General features: G+C 37.5%; 1 protein-coding gene across 5 annotated transcripts; it reads right to left on the bottom strand.

Moving 5' to 3' along the window:
* Window positions 1-66: 66 nt before the first annotated feature.
* UFSP2 (UFM1 specific peptidase 2) lies at window positions 67-24,727 on the bottom strand. 5 transcript variants are annotated; one of them, XR_007474644.1, is made up of 13 exons: window positions 24,628-24,727; window positions 16,502-16,580; window positions 13,932-14,115; window positions 13,784-13,850; window positions 11,396-11,553; window positions 10,814-11,006; window positions 9,352-9,498; window positions 6,761-6,925; window positions 6,427-6,551; window positions 5,168-5,244; window positions 4,132-4,256; window positions 1,024-1,522; window positions 67-233 (listed from the first exon to the last, which is right to left on the bottom strand). XR_007474644.1 is itself a non-coding variant. In XM_033409263.2 (12 exons), exons 1-12 carry the CDS (start codon window positions 21,947-21,949, stop codon window positions 147-149), a joined length of 1,683 nt encoding a protein of 560 aa, XP_033265154.2. In that variant the 5' UTR covers window positions 21,950-24,569; the 3' UTR covers window positions 67-146. The 5 variants fall into 5 exon arrangements, 1 of the variants encoding a protein (XP_033265154.2); XR_007474643.1 differs by lacking the exon at window positions 24,628-24,727 and adding an exon at window positions 21,674-24,573; XM_033409263.2 differs by lacking the exons at window positions 1,024-1,522; window positions 24,628-24,727 and adding an exon at window positions 21,674-24,569.
* Between the last annotated feature and the right edge of the window lie 4 nt (window positions 24,728-24,731).

The following is a 24,731-nucleotide window of genomic DNA, read 5'->3' as shown; positions in this document are numbered from 1 at the left end:
TTTCCTTTGTGTAATACTTACAACCTTTACAAAACAATCATAGAAACCATCAAACTACACCCAGGATTCAATTTGAAATTAAATTTATTCTTTATCAACAAATTTATAAAGTACAACTTTACTACAGTCTTTGAGTCCAAGATATTTTAAATAGTATTTGGTCGCTGAGGAAGACATAAGTTATAGTAAGCATCGCTGTTCCAAAAGTCTGGACCCTTCCATCCACACCAGCCCTAGATTTGGGAGAAGGGAAAGGAAAACCTTTTACAAAGTTATAGGGCTACATGATTGAAACTGTAACATTTTACAATCCTGCTCTGTCAGCAGGGTCTTGGAATAAGGCTCTAAATACCTATATAATTCAAATATTTGAGTTCCTGTAAAGCATAGAAAAGTAGCTTATTTGGTTCCATTTCAGACAGAATTCTATGATATTTAATCATAGGAATCATTAAAAATGAAAAGCTTCATTATGGTACTGTTACTCAGTGCCACATTTTATTGATTTTAAGATGCATAGTTTTATAATTCTGGCAGTCGATGGCATGTGATAGTTTAACTGGCATCTGTCCATAACAAGACTACAGACAGTGAAAAAGACTGAACTAGAAAGTGGGGAGCCACCAAACTGGCCACTGCCTTGATCCCGATTTCCCAGCAGTGGCATCTCAGCTGTGATACGTGGCAGTGAGAAATCTGAGATTGCCCTTGGAGTTGCATTCTATGCCCTTCGTTTTCCTCAGGCTGTAATCATGCCACTTTGCAATTTTATGTCAGTATTAATCCTTTTCCCCAGCAGAGAAAATTGCTTTCGAACAAAATCTCATTGTGAATAGAAGTTTATCAAATTTCTTCTAAGGCCATTGATTTATCAATATTTTCTTAAAGACCCAGCTCACGACTTGTCTGTGTTACATCATTCTGAAATGAAATGCTTTGTTTGCAAATACTTGTGAGGAGACTAGTGAGGATTCAAAATGCCACCATGTGAGTGACAGGTAGTAGTTTTACCCCTTACCCTACCTAACTGGGAAGCTGCTGGGCATTCTGGCAGCGACCTGAAGTCAAAGGTCATAGTTCCTACAGGAGAAGATGGTGTGTTAGTCTGTTTTTCAGTGTGGAGGTGGGAGGGTTGAGTAGAGATGCTCTTTAGGTTTTTCTTTTTTTTTCTTTTTTTAATAAATTTATTTGTTTTATTTTGGGCTGCACTGGGTCTTCGTTGCTGCACATGGGCTTTCTCTAGTTGTGGCGAGCAGGGGCTACTCTTTGTTGCGGTGCGCGGGCTTCTCATTGCGGTGGCTTCTCTTGTTGTGGAGCATGGGCTCTAGGCACGCGGGCTTCAGTAGTTGTGGCTCGTGGGCTCTAGAGCACGGGCTTGGTAGTTGTGGTACATGGGCTTAGTTGCTCCACGGCATGTGGGATCCTCCCTGACCAGGGCTCGAACCCGTGTCCCCTGCATTGGCAGGCAGATTCTTAACTGCTGTGCCACCAGGGAAGCACTAGGTTTTTCATTTTTATTCTTCTGATTGCAGAAATAAAGATACATATAAAGTTCAAATGAGGTGAAAAGTAAAAGTTAAAAAAAATCCTCCACCAGTCCTGCCCGCCCCCCACAGGTAACCACCATTAAGTTTGGTTTATTATCGTTGAGAAGTGTTTCTTTACATAAACTTTTTTTTATCATCTCATTTTTTTCAGCAAAACTTTCTCTAATGAATTTCATGTCCTAAAATCTGTTTTCTTAATAATAAATAGAAACAAGGCTTATACTTTCTCTGTTTTAATCTTTCTGTGGTCTTTTCACACATGTGGGCCATCTCCAGGTAACCAGACTCAAATTGTTCCCCAGAGAGGTGGGTAGAGAGGGTACCCAAACCAGAAACTGGGGGAGTCAGTAGGGGAGCCAGACTTCTTTCCTTTGAGGTGACTGGCTTGGGAACTTCAAACAGGAAAGCTCCCCAAGTGGGTAAACAGAGGTCAGGCAAAGGTGCAAATGGCCCTCTGGCCCCTGCCATAGACTGAATGTGTCCAAGATTCGTATGTTGAACCCTAATCCCCAATGTGATGGTATTTGGAGGTGACTGGGTTATGAGGGTAGAGCCCTCACAAATGGGATTAGTGCCCTCATTAAAAGAGGGCCCAGAGAGCTCCCTCATCCCTTCCACCATGTGAGGACAGTGAAAAAAACTACCATCTTTGAACTAGAAAGTGGGCCTCACCACCCACCAAATTGGCCAGCACTTTGATCCTGGATTCCCCAGCCTCCGGAACTGTGAGAAATAAATTCGTTGTTATAAGCCACCCAGTCTATGGTATTCTGTTAGAGTAGCCGGGATGGACTAATAAGACAGTGCCTTAGATTCTTGAGTCATGTGAGAGTCAACAGCACTTCTACTGATGGCCCGGCCTTGGCCTCAAGGTTTCTTGCATGTGTGAAGAGAGCAAAGGGTTTTTGCTATTATAAAGTTCTACAGAAATATAACTAGCAAAGGAGGGCTTCCCTGGTGGTGCAGTGATTAAGAATCCGCCTGCCAAGGCAGGGGACACAGGTTCGAGCCCTGGTCCGGGAAGATCCCACATGCCGCGGAACCACTAAGCCCGTGTGCCACAACTACTGAGCCTGCGCTCTAGAGCCCATAAGACACAACTACTGAAGCCCACACACCTAGAGCCTGTGCTCCGCAACAAGAGAAGCCACTGCAATGAGAAGCCCGCCCACCGCAATGAAGAGTAGCCCCCGCTCGCTGCAACTACAGAAAGCCTGCGTGCAACAACGAAGACCCAAGGCAGCCAAAAATAAAATAATTTTAAAAAAAAGATTATTGCTAATCACAAAAAACAGACATCTCAAGTTAATGCTTAAAAAGAAAAAAAAAAAACACTAGCAAAGGAGAGTGCAGTTCTCAGAGAAGGCAAGCAGGGACAATGCCTTACTCTATCTAATCGCATCAGAAAACCCTACCTAGATAATTCCATTTAGTCCAAAATCCGTCAAGCCAGCCAAAAAGAAGTAATTTTCTTATCTGTATTATGCCTCTCATTAAAATCCTAAGGCGTCTCACTGCCTTTAAGATAAAATCTGAATGCCTGGCTCCTCTGCCTGGCTCCCGGCACCCATCCCCCATCCCCGATTCACCTCCTGCCTGTCCCTCCAGCTATCAGCCACACCGCTTCACCAACTCTAATCATGTTAAAACTGCCACAGCTCCTGGAACATGCCCTGCTTTCCTTTCACTGTCTGTAAGTGATGCCTCTGCAGGAGCAGCCTTGTGAGCTCCAAGACCCAACGCAGCCAAAAAAAAAAAAGAGCAGAGAAACCTTTTTATGGGTACTAATGATATTGACTTAAGTGACAACATGACAAAAATGAAGGGTAGTGGATAGGATATATTCATTGGCTTATAGCTGGAAAGGCTGTATGCATTCTTTGTAATTTTAATATATTTGGCAAAGAATATAAAACTTATTTAAAACTCAGGTTAATTATGTCTTATAACACTTCCCTCCTAAAGATTTAGTACTGAGTTTCATGAAAATTTAGTACTAATTTCTCATGAAAACTCAGTACTAAGTCTGAATTAGTTGCCTATATATTAACTTAAATTTATACCTTCTTTAGCTGGTAGTTTAAGCATCAACAAATACTCTTAAATGTTTCAAATATAACTCCTTCATAGAATGAGATGAAGTTATATGTAAATAAATTAAAGGCAGTCAAGCCTCCATAATGTCCAGCATACTGCTTAACTAATTTCTGGTTAATTCTAAAATTATAAAGGTTATATACTCCACTCTATTTCAAGGCATTGATATATTTCACTATATTTATATTTATGCAAAGCTGTAAGCCTCCAGAGGAATATATTTATGAGTTTCGCATTCTATTAAGTTTAATAACTGAGAAAGTCTTGATAAATCTAAGCTAAATTTTGTCTTTCACAATTTACTTTAGTTCCCCCTTGTCCTCTGTATCTAGAGAGACAGTTACTCATCACAGCCTTAGAATCCCTCCTTACAGTGAGGACCCCTGCCCTCAGTTCATAATCCATCTTTCTGTTAGCTGCCAGTTTTCTATCCTTTGGTTCTGGGTTCTTTGCCTTGTATCTAAATTTGTGTTAAACAGACACTTACCTTTTCTAAAATAACTTGTAGATCTTCAGCGCCTGTATAATGCGGATCTAAAATCAGAAATTTTATCTGTCCTGTAATCTCATTCCATGCAACTCCTAGTATTGTGTGGGCCAAAACTCCTCCCCCTATTGAAGAGGAAATATGAAATGAGAGGGCATATATTAATCTCAACTTCCCATTCAATTTCAATTGAAAAAGATTATTTTGCCTATTAATTGATCTAACAGCATTAAAATCAACTGGCGTACACTGTAAATGACACAATGTCAAATATACTCTGAAAAGATAAAATTACATCTTTAAGACAGAAAAGAAACAATTGTATCTATAATCATATTAGGTTTATATTTCACTGCAATATCCATGGAATTACCTAGACTGGATTTAAAAAGGGCCACAGACGGTCTAAACTCCACCCAACAGAGTAACAATCACTGCTGTTGGTACCCCTCTCAGCAGCTGGGCAATGCTGCCTCTGCTCTGAGTACCTCCAATGGTGCTGCCCAGCTACTCTTTCAATACTTTCTGTATTTTGCTGAAATCTGCCTACCCGCATTTCTTACACACCAGTCTTACCTTGCCTTCTGTCATCACAGGACAAGTCTTATTTCTCACAGAATCGTGAATCTTTAGATTAGCTAATCCAATCCTCTTATTTTACAAATAAAGCCCGAGAGGTTAAGCAATTTGCATAATGTCACACAGCCAGCCAAGTTAGTGCTAGCCATGACTTACAATGCTCAGCTCAGTGACCACTGCCTCTTTTCCATTCTGCTCTCAACTCTTCAAGTATTTGAACACAGTTATCATTTCTCTTCTTAGCCTTTACTACTTCTGGTTATTATCTTTTTTGTAACTTTCCTCCTGGCCTTGGAAATTTTAAAATAATATCCAGAGGAAGTATGCATGATGTAAAAGCTAATTTTAATGTGTTTAAAAATGACTGATTTTATATGCCATTACATATTTTTATTAACCATAAGTTTCACATACTCTCCACTCTACCAAAAGAACCCGAGATATCCAAACACCTTACCGATCATTACTGGCGTTCCTTCACTCTGGAAATGATTAACCAGTTCCCGTCCCTGAGAGGCCATTTCAGAACCTTGGCTAGAAAGAAACCATTTTCTATCAGATGAACTATTTCTAAGATAGTTGGGAATATATGAACAATGTTTTGCTGTGCCAAAACTCACTTTTTAATCACCATACGCTTCACTAATCTATCACTTATTTGTTAGCACTGATTTCCACAGCCAATCCAAACTGCAATTGTGAAATCAGAGATATTAAAGTACTTGGACAATAAAAATAATAACACTATAGTTAGCAAGGCTGTTGTAATAGAAAATGTATTGAAAACATAAGCTCATAAATAAGGAGTAAGCTAGTGATGGTCATAGATATAAATCTTATATTAATACTTGCTCATATTTTAATACTAGAATTGTGATTAAAATATATTGGGAAAGATAAAATGAATGTATTATTTGGACACATTATTAATTTATTAAAACCTTAGGAAGAAAAAGAGTAGGAGATAAACAAAAAGGTCAGTCATAGATCAACATTTGATTTTTTCCTTTCAAGACGTCTCTGCCTTAAGCATTAAAAAACTAGACTTTCTGGGGACTTCCCTGGTGGTGCAGTGGTTAAGAATCTGCCTGTCAATGCACAGGACATGGGTTCGATCCCTAGTCTGGGAAGATCCCACATGCCGCAGAGCAACTAAGCCTGTGCGCCACAACTACTGAGCCTGCGCTCCCTAGAGCCCGCGCACCGCAACTACTGAGCCCATGTGCTGCAACTACTGAAGCCCGTGCGCCTAGAGCCCGTGCTCCACAACAACAGAAGCCACCGCAATGAGAAGCCCATGCACTGCAATGAAGAGTAGCCCCTGCTTACCACAACTAGAGAAAGCCCAAGCACAGCAATGAAGACCCAACACAGCCAAAAAATAAAATAAAAAACTAAATAAAAAGAAGAACAAAAAAACTAGACTTTCTGTAACTCTACTCAAAACTGACATATTTGCAAGTTTTCCTCTTCCAGACTAAGATTAGGCCTAGAGCATATAAGCAGATACCACAAAGTTCACTCATAAACTCAAATATCTTCTAAAAAATAACAAAAAAATTTAGGGCTAGAAACATGAGATTTATAAAGCAAGGAGGCAATGTGGAGGAAGAGAAAAGAGTGACAACAAATGTGGGGGAAAATGCGCTTTTTCTTTTAATAAAAATGACAAATTCTCTTTGAAATGATTTCTCAGATTTCTTAAAGTGTCCTTACCTGACAAAAAGTATTTTTGAAGTTATACCAATCAAATGGTTCAGTACCAGCTGCACCTCGATAGATCCAATCCACTGCCGTGATCCGACAAATGTTGCTGGTTTGTCCCCAGCATCAACTAGAGCCTTTGTGTATTTAAAAATACAAAAAGATCCATACACAAGACAGCTATTAAAAATTACATTTAGGGCATTTTCCCTGATTACCAGTATTTATACTTTTTTCTTCAAAACAGAAATAAGTCTGCACCATGAGGTAGGAATAATTATTAATGGTATATTAAGGGTTAATGAAACATCCAACTGATTACAATTCAAAATGGCATGTTCTGTACCTGCTGAATTTCTCTGTGTGTTGGAATGGATCTCTCTGTGTATCCCTGGTGTTTGAACCAAGAGCAGATAGTCTGCAGAGACCGATAAGCACAGCCCCAGCCATTGTCATCGATCCGATCCTGCATATAATGATGGTAACCATATATGCCCTGGACCACAGAAATCTATATAAAAAGAAGAAACATAGTAAAATATTAACTTAAGATAGATGTATATATTATATTACACATACACATACCGAGTCATTTTACTATTCCTGGAGCTAGACTTACTTTATTTAGTTCCTTATAAAAAATTTTTTAAAGAAGAGGAAATACTCCCCAACTCTTTCAATGAGCCAGTATACTACTGATACAAAAGTAAAGTAAGAACAGTATGAGAAAAGAAAATTATAAGACAATATCATTCATCAACACAGATGCAACAATCTTAATAAAATATTAGCAAACTAAATCCAGCAGAGAATAAAAAATAATAATCATAACCAAACTATCATGAATGCAAATCTAATATTGTTTGGAGATTTGCGCTGGAAGTATTTAGGAGTAAATAGCATGATGCCTGTAATTTTCTTTGAAATGGCTCAAGGGGAAAAAAGGAGAAATGAAGCAAATACAGCAAATTGTTGACATTGTTGCATATATGTAACAAGAGACATGTACAGTAACGTTCATAGCAGGGTTGTCTAAATAGCAAAACAACCTGGGGGAAAAAATGATACCAAGGTATATTATCCAGCAATAAAGATAACTGAACTACAGTTATACACAATACCATGGATAAATCTTAGCTACATGATACTGAGTGAAAAAGCAAGTTGCAGAAGACTATACACAGAATGACACCATTTTGGTAAAACTCAAAATCAAGCAAGACTAAAAGCAACACTGTTGAGAGAATATATACATATATGGTGAAACTATTAAAAGAAAGCGAAGTGAATGATGAACCCAAAACTCAGTATAATAGTTCCTCCTGGGTGTCGGGGAGGCAGAGGAGTGGATAGGAAGGAGAACACAGTCAGACTGGCCACATCCTAGTTCTTAAATGGGGCAGGGAGCTCTCCAATATTGATTTCTTTACTGTGCTTTATAACTTACATGTATGTTACATGCACACATTAAGTATCATATAATAAATATTAAGAAATATATAAATGCTTCTTGCATTTTTGCAATACAGATAACCAACCCATTTCATTGTCAAAAAACAATCAGTATTTATTCAGTACCTTCTGAGTGTCCCGGCGCTTAGTAAAGAACTATTAGGAATGAAAAATGAATATATGATATAATGCTTACCCTAGAAGAGTTCCAAATATAATCTGAGAGAGAAAACATTTATGTAATAATCTACGGGAAAACTATCAAGAGTTATGTTGCTTGTTAGAGACTCTAAGTTTTGTATTTCCTATTCTATGATTCTATGACTGTGACAGAACAAGATTTTCAATCAGGAACAGTTCTCTCAAGATTTCCTCCCATATAAGCAAAATAAGTGAAATCATTCAATGTCACTGAAATGTTGACTAAAGTCTCATTTGTATGCATGTAACGGTGAGTGCCCAGCCAGAGCTGTTCTATGCAAAGCTGGTCTGCCCACAGCTCTCGCAGGTGAAGCTGCTGTCCCAAGTGCATGCTGATGGCCAGAACCGGAAGCAGGCCCCTAACTGCCCTAGGGTCAACGTTGTATCCCGTACTCATCTTTAATTCTTAAGATTTCCTTACAAAGCACCTGGAGGCTCAGCAGGTATTGAATAAATGCCATGACAAGATGGGCCAATCAAGTTTTCTCTTATGGGAATTTGAATTGAGAGGTGCAGAGTGAATCAGGCAGTAAGTGCAAGGAATGAAGCTGAAACAATGCATGCAATGAGCAGCTCTGAGGGAGAGTAGGAAAAGTTATGTCAGGCTGAAAAAATGAGGAAACAGAAGACGAGGCTGAGAAAAGTAGAGTAAAGGGAAGGAACAGGCCAGTTAGGATCAAAAGCACCCCCAAAGAAAGCTGAGGAATGCCATCAAGGAGTGAGAGTACGCCTTGAGACCGAGGCCAGCCACAGCGCTGCTTTGTTCTAAGAGGCCCAGCTGTACGATTCCTATTCTTGGTTGCCCATGAGATCCTCTCTTACTAGCCTGCATGCATCCTTAGAGGAACCCTTCCCCCACACTCCTTTTCTGAGCTACCTTTAGTGAAAAGATCTACCCCTTACAACTAGGTATGTGTGTACAGGAAACATGTAGTGCTTTATTAGCCTTTTCCTACAGTGTGAGTTGTGTAGAAATATGCCCTTAATTAGCATGATTTCTCAGGTTCAGAATGGAAATCAAATGGGACAAGCCTTTAAAGAAATTAAGGAATGGAATTTTAGTAAGAGAAATGTGCTACACACTATCTATTCCTAACCTTTTTAGACCACTGTGAATTACTGCTGTCTTAAGCAATGATCATTAAAAGAAAAGGGTGGCAAAGTATGTTTTAGGGACGATGATACCCGTTATGAATTGATCCTTACAACTTCCACTGGGTACAGACAAAAAACAACTAATGACACTTATGATCAATTGACTCACATAAAAATTACTAAACTCACCATACCAGTCTCTATGTTAGGTGGATTGAGATAAGTATGTGGATTTCTAATGTAACCATCTTTGTATGGTTCATCTGGAAAGTGATAAGCATTAGACCTTTTGAAATAAGGTCTGTCATGAGGCAGATTGAAGAGATTGTGTAACTCCTAAATGAAATCAGAATCAAGAGGAAAGAAGAGAAAAAAAGTTAAATGATTTAGTCAATAAATAAACTCAAACTAGATACAAAACAGAAAATTTACTATATATTGGTTATAAATGTTATCCAACTCACTTATGATTTAATTCACTAAGGTCAAAGAAAGTGAGATTTAAACTAAAACCAAAAATGATTTATTTTTGTTTATCTATGTATATGGATAGAAACTGGAAGGGAATGTAGAAAAATGATAATAATTCGTTAGAGTCAGAGAACTGAGATTATTTAAAATTACTCACTATAACACACTCTATTAAAATACATCCAGGCTAAAGACTGGTTTTGAAACAGCCTCATAAATGAGTAAATTATAATTAACAATGATATAATTATATCAAAATATTTTTTAAAAATCATGCTTAGAGTACTTAACAAATATAAGGGGTAGTGATTAAATTATAGAGATTGGTGGCATGAAACCAACCAATACGGCATCAGAATAAAAATACACATATATGTTTAAAAGGCAATATATTCCTGAATGTTAAAAACATGTTAATAGTTACTTTGAAAAGTCTGACATCTTCTTCTGCTATTTCCTATGTATTCTAGCAGTTTGAATGGGATCACTAGCTTATGTAACTGTTGCCTCTGCAAATCAATTCATCTGGCACTTACAGAGAGGTACAGAGGGTTACATTGTTATATCTCTTTTCAGGGACAGAAGAAACTGGGAAGATAGTCCCATGGTATAATTTGATGGATGCCAGGCAAGGCCACACATCAAAAATATGTACTCCCAAACCAGTCATTGTGCCAAGAAATCTCATTTCTTTGAATGCTGATCATGTTTTCTTCAAAATGCCTCTAATAAAACCCAAATAACCCTGGGACGTGGGGGATGGAGTAATACTATAAATCCTAATTAGAAACAGCATAAATCCTAATTTCCCTTCTCAGACTCTAATCTTGTCTCTTTCACAAATCTGGAAGTAACGGAAGAGAAAAGGAATAACACTCATCAGCTGCTCCAGGCATGTAAGCATCTTTTCAGTTCTAAATTTCATTACAGAAAAATAACATATGAACTACACTGAACATATGAAATTAAAATGTTACATATGGTTTAGCAAAGTATTTTTTTATTAATAATACTTTAAAAAGTTATAGAACAGAAGTTAAATAAGGTGTAAAGCTAATAGTCTGCGTCCACACTTTAAAATTAAATCACAAAACAATGTCCATTTATTAGAAACACATAATTAAACACAAAATGAATGATAGCTGTATTTTTTTTTTAAGAAAAAATGAATTGGTTTCACCTTTCTATAGGCCTGCAGCTGATCATCTGGAATTCCTGATGGATATGAAATTGTTACAAGATTTTTTTCCCCTGGTAATAAAAAGTGCAGTGGTTCAGGGACCACGATAGATGTTCCTTTCATGTATTTCAAAATGCATTTTTCCATATCAGTTAGTTGATTATGAATTGCATCAACCAGACGTTTACGAACTCTGAGGGGGGGAAAAATATACAAGTGCATTAACAGAAGTTATAGTAGTTTATGATACATGAAAGTGTCGAGTGACTATATTCCTAATGTATCCTCGATTGGACCAGGTTTATTAAAGGAAGTCTAAAAAATGCAAAGTTAAATGTTAAATAAACTAAATTTCCTCTGTGTAGATAAAGGGAAAACCCTACAGGTTTTGCATATTACTCTACTTCCTCCAATAAACATCTAATTACTAGATGACTCTTAGTTTAATAATAAACAAAGAGTAAATCATAGTAAAAACAACAACAACCCTGAATATGCCTATATGATAATTTAAAATGAGCTCTGATTACTTTGGGAGAGGGTCCTCATTTAAACGTGGCAGTAGTATTAGAAAATACCTACTTTCCCCACGTTTCTTCTGGAGCAACAGGTACAACTGCATCGACTGGTAAAGTCATATTAACATAGTGGTGTCCTCCGCTTTCTCTTTCAATGATGGGTGTTACAGCTGCCAGAGGGGTTGACATTTCCAGCATAAGATCTATATTTACTATTTGATGCTATAAAGATAAACAGTAAAAGTTAACTTGTAGAACATCCAACAATAATATAAAAGGTAAGTAAAAGGACTTTTTAAGGACCATATAAGCTATATTACAGTAAATTATTGAAAAGCACAAATCTTAGCTTAAAGAAAAAATCTTCCCTGCTTCAAAATAATCTGAGGAGAAGGGGAGAGTGAGTGGGAAGTAAAGGTGAAATCAGATTGATCACGTACTGGTAAACGTTAAAGTTAGGTTCACCAGGCTTCATTTAACTATTTTCTCTACTTTTGTATACATTTAAAAATTTCAAAACAAAACAAAACAAATCAAATGAACAAGATACAATAACCACACACTGAAGCAACTTTTAAACATATATTATGACTATATACCTGTGGTCTAAAGACATAAAAAACTATAAAAAAATATTGAACTCTATTAGTAGGTTTGATTTTGATAGTGGTATGGGAAGACAATTCTGAAAATGATTTCTGTATATTAAACAAATTTAGCAAAGTATTAAGAGTACTGGAAGCCAGGTTTCTCACTGGGAAAAGGTCAGGAATTGTGTGAGGCTGAAGTAGAACTGGAGGTATAATATGATTTACACAGATAAATATGGATGTATGTGTTATATATGTATAGTATGTATATATACATGTGTGTGTTCCTTGGGGAAATGGCTGATTCCTGAGCTAGAACAGGGCAAGTACAAGATGTGTCTGGAACATCCTGTGGAAGAAAGTAGCAAGTACTCAAAAATATGGTGTCAAGAGGACACTGGAGCCAGCATGATGTTTCTATTGGCCAAATCTTAGAAAATGTGAGCATCAAAATAACTAAAGACAGTAACAGTAACAGATAACTCTTTGCATAAAATAGGAATCCATGCTTCCATGCAGTTAATAAACAAACAGGGAAATGGAAAATGTCCCCCTCACAGTATAATGTCATCTAATAAATGTAAAAGGAAATGATAGACTTAGAAAAATCACTATTTTGCAACCATCAGATTAATGCTAGATTCTGGCAAAAATTATCAATTGATGTTAGAAGTGATGGGTGAAAACTTGATGAGGAACAGGATATATATATATAAACTCAAGGTATCTTCCCACAAAATACTTACTACTTTTAAGGGCAAAAAATAGTACCCTCACCGTGGAGAACACTGGCAGATACCACATTAAATGATCAAAGTTAACATCACTAATACAAGAACAAACTGAGCATATGCTTCTTTCATATGACGTGCTGAGAAGGACACACATTACTTCTGTGGTATTCCTACCAACAATGAACACATGAATCTATCACGAGGAAGCCTAAAACAAACCCAAACCCAAACTGAGGAACATCCTACAAAAGAACTGACCTGTATCCCTCAAAATGTCAAGCTCCAATGACTGGTAATTCTCAAATCCTTATCCACAGCCCACAGTTTTTTTGTACACACTCCACATTTATAAATCTAACAGCTCATGTGGACTCCTCACTGCTGTCTAAAACATAATGTGACCGAAACTGACCTCATGTCTTCCCCATCTTCCATCTTTACCCAAGCAAGAAGCTGGTCATCCCACATCCAATTAGTTTCCAGATATAACCTATTCAATCCCCTAAACACTCCCTCCTCTTTATTATCGTAGCTACGTTTTGGTTTGGCTTCTCCTGAGTGGTCCCTGCCCACATCTCCAACCTCACATCCACTCTATTTTCCTTACTAGTCTGGAAAAACACTAAAGGTATACTAACTTTGTACAACTTCCTGCCTTGAAGCAGCAGCTCCATTTTTCATCTCCAATATCTGGCAAAGTTTGTGGCACGTGGCAGGTACTCAATAGTACTGGTTCAAAAATCAACAGAACCGAAACAGTGTGAAGAAAAGTAAATCATTTATTATTTACTACCTCATATAGCATAATGTGTCACTGTCATGTTTCAGAATGACGCCTTTTTATTTGTTTTAAAATAATTTGTAAGCGGACTCAAGCTGTTTTATTTCTGTGGGAGCAAACAAGGCATCCAAAAAACCCATTTAAGATATATATTATAATGGGACAAAAGTTTAGATATGTACACCAGAGATATAACCTCTGGCAAGACATTTAATTTTTCTGGACCTGAATAATCTGATCTGTAAAAAAATTAAGAAAGTTGGGTTAAGTAATTTCTAAGATCTCACTCAACTCCAAATTCAAGGATTGAACATTTTTATCACTAAGAAGACAGGTGATTTGCTTACCATGTCTGACAACTTTTTGTCTTTCTTCCTCATGAATTTTCGTTTTGTATCTTCTTCCTGTCCAAATCTAAATTTTTAATACACAAAGATGTTTACCATACGAAATGACGTTGTGAAAACACTTCTAGCCATCTTCAAGCATACTCACTGAATAAAGCGCATTATGTTCTTACAGGTGGAACTATCAGTCAGTTCTCCTGGAATGGTGTTCATGTCACTGTTAGGCCATATGTGCACTGAACTGTGGCAGATTCTGAACACAAGTGCATTTGAAGAAAGCTTGGTTGATAGGTCACTCAACATATGTTTTAGTGCTTTCTTGACAAAAATTTCTAAATTAAAAGAACATAAATAGAATAAGAAAAATTGTAAACTTTTCAACATGAATGCTTCCAAGCGTACAAAAGTACAGCACAGTAAAACTGACCCCCAAATATCCATTCCCTATATTCAATAATATAAAAACATTTTTTTTGCCTTTTTTTAAAAAAAATTGACAAAAAATTCATAGACCATAAAATTCACTGTTTCATGTTTACATTTCAGTTGCTTTTAGTATACGACAAGGTGTAAAATCATCACTATTTAATTCCAGAACATTTCATCACCCCCAAAGAAACCCTGGCCCGACCAGAGGTCATTTCCCATTCCATTGTGTGGACATACGTTTTTAATTCTCTTAGGTGATCACCTAGGAAGAATTGCTGGGTCATACGGTAACTGTCTTTTTGAGGAATTGCCAAACTGTTTTCCAAAGAAACTGCACCATTTTATATTCCCATCAGCAATGTATAAGGATTCCAATTACTCTCAAAATACCTTAGTACTTATAGCAATAAAACTACTGAATGAAATTTAAATTTCTTTATAGTTCCATTCTTCCTTGGACTATATCCCACTAAGACTGTACAAAGTACTGTGCTGTGAAGTCACAGTTTTTTTCTCTGTGTGCTATGTCATCAACCTGATATTTGTCTGACTTCATTTTCAGGGATTTCCTTTTTACTTTATAGAATTTTTTTAATATGAAAAACATTTTCATGATTCCAAAGTCAAAACTATAAAATAGATATATCTGAAGAAGACAATATTTAAATACTTGTCCTAGCTTTATACTCCTAAATCCTAAACCTAGTTAACCTTGTGATTAAAATACTTATTTAACTATCACACTGATATCTTCATAAATAAACACCTTGAGATTGTGGTAGAGAAAAGATTACTTGTAACAAGTCAGATTAAAAGATATCCTGATATGTTTCAGAAAGCCAAATTTAAAGATTTTTAGCTGCACTACAAAAGACAAACATAATTCCTGGATTACCTTCTGTTTATCCCTGAAGGACCATGAGGTAAAGTACCTAAATAATTGTGATGTCTTTAAGTTAAGCACCTTCTTCCCCTCAATTTCCTCATTAATGATTCCCTTCATAGAGTGTTTCAAAGAGTTTGATACAGGAGGAGGAATACTATCAAGTCAGAAGAAAAGCTCAAATACATTAATCACTAGGTAAAAAGTATCTGTAGTCCTTATTTACATTTGAAATTACATCATTATATCTGGTGACTAATATATTAGTTATACTTCGTGATAAGTTCATAGCAAAATATACCTTCAATTTATATTAAGTTGTAAAATGTAAGGCTTTATCCATACCAGTAACATATTAAGGAACAACAATACTTTACTGATGAGATAGGCCTAAAAGTGAGCTTTAGTCCTTGCAAAATGATTCTCATCTTGATGGTACATTAGAGAGTCACCTGAAAAGTTTACTGATGCCCGAGTCTCTGTCCTTAGAGACTTTAATTGGTCTGGAAGTGGGGATTCGAATGTGGACCAAGATTGAGAACAAGTGTCTAATATGAAGGGATGGGTCAAAAAGAACATTCAGCTTTCACTCCCTCTTTCCAAAGGGCCAGTAAATAATCGTCAGCTGGTGATCTCCTTCAAGGAACTCTGACACTGCTTATTCCTCATCTTTCTGAACTTCTTTGTGGCTCCTGACACCACTGATCATGCTTTTCTTGAGTGATTTCATTTAGTATCAAGGTATTAACTAGCATCCTTGAGAGATATTAAGTTCTCTTCTCTCCAGTTCTGACCACTCCCCGCTAAGTTTCAGGCTCAAATGACCAAATGCCTGTTGGGAGCTGGCACTTGGCTTACTGTGGCATCGCAAATGAAACACATCTCAAACACAGCTCTTCATCTTCTTCCTCTGTTATTCGTTGCCTCCGTTCGTGGCAGTAGTCAGAAACAGGAAGACATCCTAGAATTTGGTTTAAACACACACTGCTGATTTTTCTCCCACAGAGCTTGCCTACCATTCCTAAACAACATGCCATTCAAGAGGGTGGGCTCTTGAGACTCAGGGTCATGTACAGTTGTAAGTCTACAACGTACAAGTCTGGGTGCCTCTTTATGTTGTGCTCATGGGGGATATTTATATTTACCGTGACAATTTTCTTTGAGAGGGCAGTAAAGTTTCTTAAGTAAGGGGACACCTTTTCCTAATGTGCACAGAGAGCCCCATGGGCTAGAGGTGGTGGGGAACAGTGTCTAAGTTTAAATCCAATTTATATCACTTACTAACTATATGACCTTAGACAGTTTATTCATCCTATCTCTCAGTTTCATGTGCAAAATGGTAAGAATCTCACTATATTTCATAATCAACTTTATAATAAAAAGGCAGAGTATTTGGGCAGACCTACCATTAGGAGTAGCTAGCTGAAAAGCTAGATCAAGGCCACCTCTCATTCTGAAGAGTATATCCATAGTCTCTGAAATAACCTAAGACAAATGAAACCAAAATTTCATTGTAAAACAAAAACTCATCCTCATATAAATTAGAATCAAACTGAATTTAGGTTTAGGCATTAGTTAACCTTGATTTTTCAAGCTATTTCATGAGTTAATTCCTTGTTTTATGGAGAAAAACAAAACACCCTAAATTCTAAATTAGAGGTTCCTCAACCTTTGTTCCACATTGAAATCACCTGAGAAGTTTAAAATACTGATTCCTGGGCTACACCCCCGGAGATTCTGATTAATTGGTCTGGGGAGGGTCTAGGCACAAGGATATTTAAAATGTCCTCCATGTGAATGAGTCTAATGGGAAAAGGTTGAGGACCACAGCTCTAAGAAAGTATTTCTAAATTACAGTTTTAATAAATATAGGGTTTAACAATGACATGAAAAGATCAATGGAAAATAACTAGTTTAAGAATGGGACAAAAACACTGACCCTATTATGATAAGAAGTGATGGTCAAGACAATGAGAGGAAACTAATATATCACTGACAGTGGGAATATAAACTCTTAGAATTCTTCATAGGGTGATATGGCAATAAGAATCAAAAGCCTTATATTCACGAGCAGAAGCAAGAAGAACTACAGTCCTGCAGCCTGTGGAACAAAAACCACATTCACAGAAAGATAGACAAGATGAAAAAGCAGAGGGCTATGTACCAGATGAACGAACAAGATAAAACCCCAGAAAAAGAACTAAATGAAGTGGAGATAGGGAACCTTCCAGAAAAAGAATTCAGAATAATGATAGTGAAGATGATCCAGGACCTCGGAAAAAGAATGGAGGCAAAGATCGAGAAGATGCAAGAAATGTTTAACAAAGACCTAGAAGAATTAAAGAGATGAAACAAACAGAGATGAACAATACAATAACTGAAATGAAAACTACACTAAAAGGAATCAATAGCAGAATAACTGAGGCAGAAGAACGGATAAGTGACCTGGAGGACAGAATGGTGGAATTCACTGCTACGGAACAGAATAAAGAAAAAAGAAGGAAAAGAAATGAAGACAGCCTAAGAGACCTCTGGGACAACATTAAACGCAACAACATTTGCATTATAGGAGTCCCAGAAGCAGAAGAGAGAGAGAAAGGACCTGAGAAAATATTTGAAGAGATTATAGTTGAAAACTTCGCTAACATGGGAAAGGAAATAGCCACCCAAGTCCTGGAAGCCCTGAGAGTCCCATACAGGATAAACCCAAAGAGAACCACACTAAGACACACAAGAATCAAATTGGCAAAAATTAAAGACAAAGAAAAATTATTGAAAGCAGCAAGGGAAAAACGACAAATAACATACAAGGGAACTCCCGTAAGGTTAACAGCTGATTTCTCAGCAGAAACTCTACAAGCCGGAAGGGAGTGGCATGATATACTTAAAGTGATGAAAGGGAAGAAACTACAACCAAGATTACTCTACCCGGCAAGGATCTTATTCAGATTCGATGGAGAAATCAAAACCTTTACAGACAAGCAAAAGCTAAGAGAATTCAGCATCACCAAACCAGCTCCAGAACAAATGTGAAAGAACATCTCTAAGTAGGAAACACAAGAGACAAAAACAAACCCAAAACAATTAAGAAAATGGTCATAGGAACATACATATCGATAATTACCTTAAATGTGAATGGATTAAATGCTCCAACCAAAAGAAACAGGCTCGCTGAATGGATACAAAAACAAGACCCATATATATGCTGTCTACAACAGACCCACTTCAGACCTAGGGACACATACAGACTGAAAGTGAGGGGATGGAAAAAGATATTCCATGCAAATGGAAATCAAAAGAAAGCTGGAGTAGCAATACTCATATCAGATAAAATAGACTTTAAAATAAAGAATGTTACAAGAGACAAGGAAGAACACTACATAATGATCAAGGGATCAATCCAAGAAGAAGATATAACAATTATAAATATATATGCACCCAACATAGGAGCACCTCAATACATAAGGCAATTGCTAACAGCTATAATAGAGGAAACCAACAGTAACACAATAATAGTGGGGGACTTTAACACCTCCCTTACACAATAGACAGATCATCCACAATGAAAATAAATAAGAAAACAGAAGCTTTAAATGACACAATAGACCAGATAGATTTAATTGATATTTATAGGACATTCCATCCAAAAACAGCAGGTTACACTTTCTTCTCAAGTGCGCACAGAACATTCTCCAGGATAGATCACATCTTGGGTCACAAATCAAGCCTCAGTAAATTTAAGAAAATTGAAATCATAACAAGCATCTTTTCTGACCACAATGCTGAGAGATTAGAAATGAATTACAGGGAAAAAAACGTAAAAAACACAAACACATGGAGGCTAAACAATACGTTACTAAATAACCAAGAGATCACTGAAGAAATCAAAGAGGAAATCAAAAAATACCTAGAGACAAATGACAATGAAAACACGACCATCCAAAACCTATGGGATGCAGCAAAAGGAATTCTAAGAGACAAGTTTATAGCTATACAAGCCTACCTCAAGAAACAAGAAAAATCCCAAATAAACAATCTAACTTAACACCTAAAGGAACTAGAGAAAGAAGAACAAACAAAACCCAAAGTTAGCAGAAGGAAAGAAATCATAAAGATCAGAGCAGAAATAAATGAAATAGAAACAAAGAAAACAATAGCAAAGATCAATAAAACTAAAAACTGGTTCTTTGAGAAGATAAACAAAATTGATAAACCATTAGCCAGACTCATCAAGAAAAAGAGGGAGAGGACTCAAATCAATAAAATTAGAAATGAAAAAGGAGAAGTTACAACAGACACTGCAGAAATACAAAGCACCCTAAGAGACTACTACAAACAACTCTATGCCAATAAAATGGACAATCTGGAAGAAATGGAAAAGTTCTTAGAGAGGTATAACCTTCCAAGACTGAACCAGGAAGAAATAGAAAATATGAACAGACCAATTACAAGTAATGAAATTGAAACTGTGATTAAAAATCTTCCAACAAACAAAAGCCCAGGACCAGATGGCTTCACAGGTGAATCCTATCAAACAGTTAGAGAAGAGCTAACACCCATCCTTCTCAAACTCTTCCAAAAAATTGCAGAGGAAGGAACACTCCCAAACTCATTCTATGAGGCCACCATCACCCTGATACCAAAACCAGACAAAGATACTACAAAAAAAGAAAATTACAGACCAATATCACTGATGACTATAGATGCAAAAATCCTCAACAAAATACCAGCAAACAGACTCCAACAATACATTAAAAGGATCATACACCATGATCAAGTGGGATTTATCCCAGGGATGCAAGGATTCTTCAATGTATGCAAATCAATCAATGTGATACACCATATTAACAAACTGAAGACTAAAAACCATATGATCATCTCAACAGATGCAGAAAAAGCTTTTGACAAAATTCAACACCCATTTATGATAAAAACTCTCCAGGAAGTGGGCATAGAGGGAACCTACCTCAACATAATAAAGGCAATATACGACAAACCCACAGCAAACATCATTCTCAATGGTGAAAAACTGAAAGCATTTCTTCTAAGATCAGGAACAAGACAAGGATGTCCACTCTCACCACTGTTATTCAACATAGTTTTGGAAGTCGTAGCCATGGCAATCAGACAAGAAAAAAATAAAAGGAATACAAATTGGAAAAGAAGAAGTAAAACTGTCACTGTTTGCAGATGATATGATACTATACATAGAGAATCCTAAAGATACTCAGAAAACTACTAGAGCTAATCAATGAATTTGGTAAAGTTGCAGGATACAAAATTAATGCACAGAAATCTCTTGCATTCTTATACACTAATGATGAAAAACCTGAAAGAGAAATTAAGGAAACACTCCCATTTACCACTGCAACAAAAAGAATAAAATACCTAGGTATAAACTTACCTAGGGAGACAAAAGACCTGTATGCAGAAAACTATAAGACACTGATGAAAGAAATTAAAGATGATACAAAGATATACCATGTTCTTGGACTGGAAGAATCAATATTGTGAAAATGACTATACTACCCAAAGCAATCTACAGATTGAATGCAATCCCTATCAAATTACCAATGGCATTTTTTACAGAAGTAGAACAAAAAATCTTAAAATTTGTATGGAGACACAAAATATCCTGAATAGCCAAAGCATTCTTGCGGGAAAAAAACGGAGCTGGAGGAACCAGACTCCCTGACTTCAGACTATACTACAAAGCTACAGTAATCAAGACAATATGGTACTGGCACAAAAACAGAAACACAGATCAATGGAACAAGATAGAAAGCCCAGAGATAAACCCACACACCTATGGTCAACTAATCTATAACAAAGGAGGCATGGATAGACAATGGAGAAAAGACAGTCTCTTCAATAAGTGGTGCTGGGAAAACTGGACAGCTACATGTAAAAGAATGAAATTAGAACACTCCTTAACACCATAACAAAAATAAACTCAAAATGGATTAGAGACCTAAATGTAAGACCGGACACTATAAATCTCTTAGAGGAAAACATAGGAAGAACACTCTTTGACATAAATCACAGCAAGATCTTTTTTGATCCACCTCCTAGAGTAATGGAAATAAAAACAAAAATAAACAAATGGGACCTAATGAAACTTCAAAGCTTTTGCACAGCAAAGGAAACCATAAACAAGACAAAAAGACAACACTCAGAATGGGAGAAAATATTTGCAAACGAATCAACGGACAAAGGATTAATCTCCAAAATATATAAACAGCTCATACAACTCAATATTAAAAAAACAAACAACCCAATCCAAAAATGGGCTGAAGACCTAAACAGACATTTCTCCAAAGAAGACATACAGATGGCCAAGAAGCAAATGAAAAGCTACTCAACATCACTAATTATTAGAGAAATGCAAATCAAAACTACAATGAGGTATCACCTCACAGCAGTTAGAATGGGCATCATCAGAAAATCTACAAACAACAAATGCTGGAGAGGGTGTGGAGAAAAGGGAACACCCTTGCACTGTTGGTGGGAATGTAAATTGATACAGCCACTATGGAGAACAGTATGGAGGTTCCTTAAAAAACTAAAAATAAAATTACCATGGGCTTCCCTGGTGACGCAGTGGTTGAGAGTCTGCCTGCCGATGCAGGGGACACAGGTTCGTGCCCCAGTCTGGGAAGATCCCACATGCCACAGAGCGGCTGGACCCGTGAGCCATGGCCGCTGAGCCTGCGCGTCCGGAGCCTGTGCTCCACAACGGGAGAGGCCACAGCAGTAAGAGGCCCGCATACAGCAAAATAAAAAAAAAAATAAAAAATAAAAATACCATATGATCCAGCCATCCCACTACTGGGCATATACCCAGAGAAAACCATAATTCAAAAAGACACATGCACCCCAATGTTCACTGCAGCACTATTTACGATAGCCAGGTGATGGAAGCAACCTAAATGCCCATCAACAGATGAATGGATAAAGAACATGTGGTACATATATATAATGGAATATTAGTCATAAAAAGGAACGAACTGGGTCATTTGTTGAGACGTAGATGGATCTAGAGACTGTCATACAGAGTGAAGTAAGTCAGAAAGAGAAAAACAAGTATTGTATATTAACGCATGTATGTGGAACCTAGAAAAATGGTACAGATGAACCGGTTTGCAAGGCAGAAATTGAGACACAGATGTAGAGAACAAACGAATGCACACCAAGGGGGGAAAGCGGCAGGGAGGTGGGGATGGTGGTGGGATGAATTGGGCGATTGGGATTGACGTGTATACACTGATGTGTATAAAACTGATGACTAAGAAGAACCTGCTGTATAAAAAAATAAATAAAACAAAATGCAAAAAATTAAAAAAAAAGCCTTATATTCACATTCTTGGCCTAGTAATTCTGCATTTAGAAATTTAATTTCTAAGGAAATTTGCAAAACATACAAAGATTAGGGTATACAGATGTTAACCTGTCAACAAGAGGAGACTGATTAAATAATTATGAATATTATACAGTAATGAAAAATAATGCTTTATAAGAATATTTAATGCCATAGGAAAATGCTTGCAACTTATAAATGGGGAAAAAAGCACTTGTAAAGTGGAATCTATTAGCAGTTCTTAATTTGGGTCCATACATTGCAGGTAGTTGACATATGACAAAGACATATATCATTTTGCTGGGGGAGAGGAGTGGGAAGGAGGAAGGGGTTTCAAAGATTTCATCAGATACTCAAAATATGTCCCAAACAGGCTGAAGAACCACACTACACAGTAAGAACCCTATTTTGAAATAAATGAGTAAGTACTAACATTTACTGAGCCCTTAAAATGTAAAAGGCACTATGCTAAATGATTGGACATATATTTACTTTGATCCTCAGAACATTACAAAGTAGGTACCATTATTATTTTTCTCATTTACAAATCCTTGTCACATTTTTTTTTTTTTTTTTTTTTGCTGTGCCACGCAGCATGTGGGTTCTTCCCCAACCAGGGATCGAACCCGTGCCCCCTGCATTGGGCGAGGAGTCTTAACCACTGGACCGCCAGGGAAGTCCCCTTGTCACATTTTTTTAAGGGTGACTGCTTTTATTTTCCATAAATTGTAACTTGTTGAAAGGCCATGCCCTTTTCCCCAATTATACTTCTTGGAATTTATCCTAAAGAAATAATCAAGAAAGTTCAGACAAATTTAGCTTGAATGTTACCCACTTATCATACTGTTATTCATCATAGCAAAAAGCAAACAAACAAAAAACCCCACCTAAATAGCTATAAATAACAAGTCTGTTAAGTAAATAAGTCAGTTAAATACTATGCACCTATTTGAATAAAAAATATTTAATGGCACTGAAAAATACTGAAGATAAGAGTTATAAGACAGGCAAGAGCAACATTTAGCTGTTACTTTCTGTGTGACCTTGTAACTAATCACTCAAGTCTGTCTTCTCTTCTGTAAAACTGGAAAAATATACAACTTCACAGGGTTGTTGTGAAAGTTCCATAAGAGATCTTATGAGAATGCACTAGAATCTCCTCACACTTCTGAATTGAGATCCTTTCTGAAGAAATAATATTTAAACTGAGATCTGAGGGGTAAGTACGTAAGAGTATGAGCAATTCCAAAGGAAAGATGGGGGTGCAGGTGGACAAGCCCATTCCAGGCAGGGACTCGGATTGGTGAAGGCCTGCTTAAAAGACCACTTAAGAGACCACAGCAGATGGTTAGATCTCATGGTGCCAAAGACAAGGATAGTTAGAGATAGTGACGACTGACAGCCATTTAGAAGTAGATTCCATAGCATTTGATTAGTGAATAGATGTTCAGGAGTTGAGAAAAGGGCGATGTCAAGGATGATTTCCAGGGTTTTGGCATGAACAACAGTGGGGTGGATGGTAGCGCAATGAACTAAGATGGGGATCACTGGTGGAAGAGCAGGTGTGGGACGAGGGGAGGTGGGAATGGTGAGCCAGTTTTGAACTTGCTGAGTCTGAAATACATATGAGCCGTCCAAGTGGAGGTACAGTCAGTAGATATGCGGATCTGGAGCTCAGAATACATCTCTAAGCTGGAGATACAAATTTTGGAGAAAGCATAGGGTGTAAAGAAAAGCACTGAACGCCACGTCTAGGATACGGATTGGAGGACCTGCTTCAGCAATTAAGAAGGAAACCAGGGGAGTGTGACATCACAGCAGCTAAGGGAATACAGTATTTGCAAAGTCACTCATATCTTTCCCAGGTCCAATCCTTCCTCGAAACCTTCAAAAATGCCTAATTCCCTCGTTCTCAAAATGCATGCACAAGTAGAAGGTGCAGGGAGCGCGTATCCAAAGGCGGCTGCGCTGGGGCCGGGGGTTCAAGGTTGTGTGGGGCAGTTTCCCTCTGGTCCTACCGGGAGAGGCCGATGACAGGACGGCCCAGACCACGGAGTTCGCAACTACCACCGTGGGCCCCGGCAGACCCAGTTATTTCAAGGGCCATAAAGGCTCGTAGCAGCTAGTGAAGTCTGAGGGGAAACGCTGGGGTGGGGGACAAGCACGGGTACTCACCATAGCGGGTACGTGGAGCTGATACGGGCGCCGACGGCCGACCAAGCACAGGACGCTGGCCCGGAACTGGCGTCATCGGGGGCGGGGCTTGGGAAGACCGACTA

The sequence above is a fragment of the Orcinus orca genome, chromosome 21, assembly GCF_937001465.1.
Source record: "Orcinus orca chromosome 21, mOrcOrc1.1, whole genome shotgun sequence".
Taxonomy (NCBI): domain Eukaryota; kingdom Metazoa; phylum Chordata; class Mammalia; order Artiodactyla; family Delphinidae; genus Orcinus; species Orcinus orca.
This window is presented reverse-complemented; position numbering and strand designations above follow the sequence as displayed.

Excerpts from the sequence above, each read along its gene's own strand:
- UFSP2 (XM_033409263.2), bottom strand. The coding sequence starts at position 21,949 with ATGGTTTTCTCTGGGTATATGCCCAGTAGTGGGATGGCTGGATCATAT. Across the intron at positions 14,116-16,501 it reads TCAGCTAGCTACTCCTAATG|AAATTTTTGTCAAGAAAGCA; the intron begins GTAGGTCTGCCC and ends CTTTTAATTTAG. Across the intron at positions 6,926-9,351 it reads CTAACATAGAGACTGGTATG|ATTTCTGTGGTCCAGGGCAT; the intron begins GTGAGTTTAGTA and ends CTTTTTATATAG.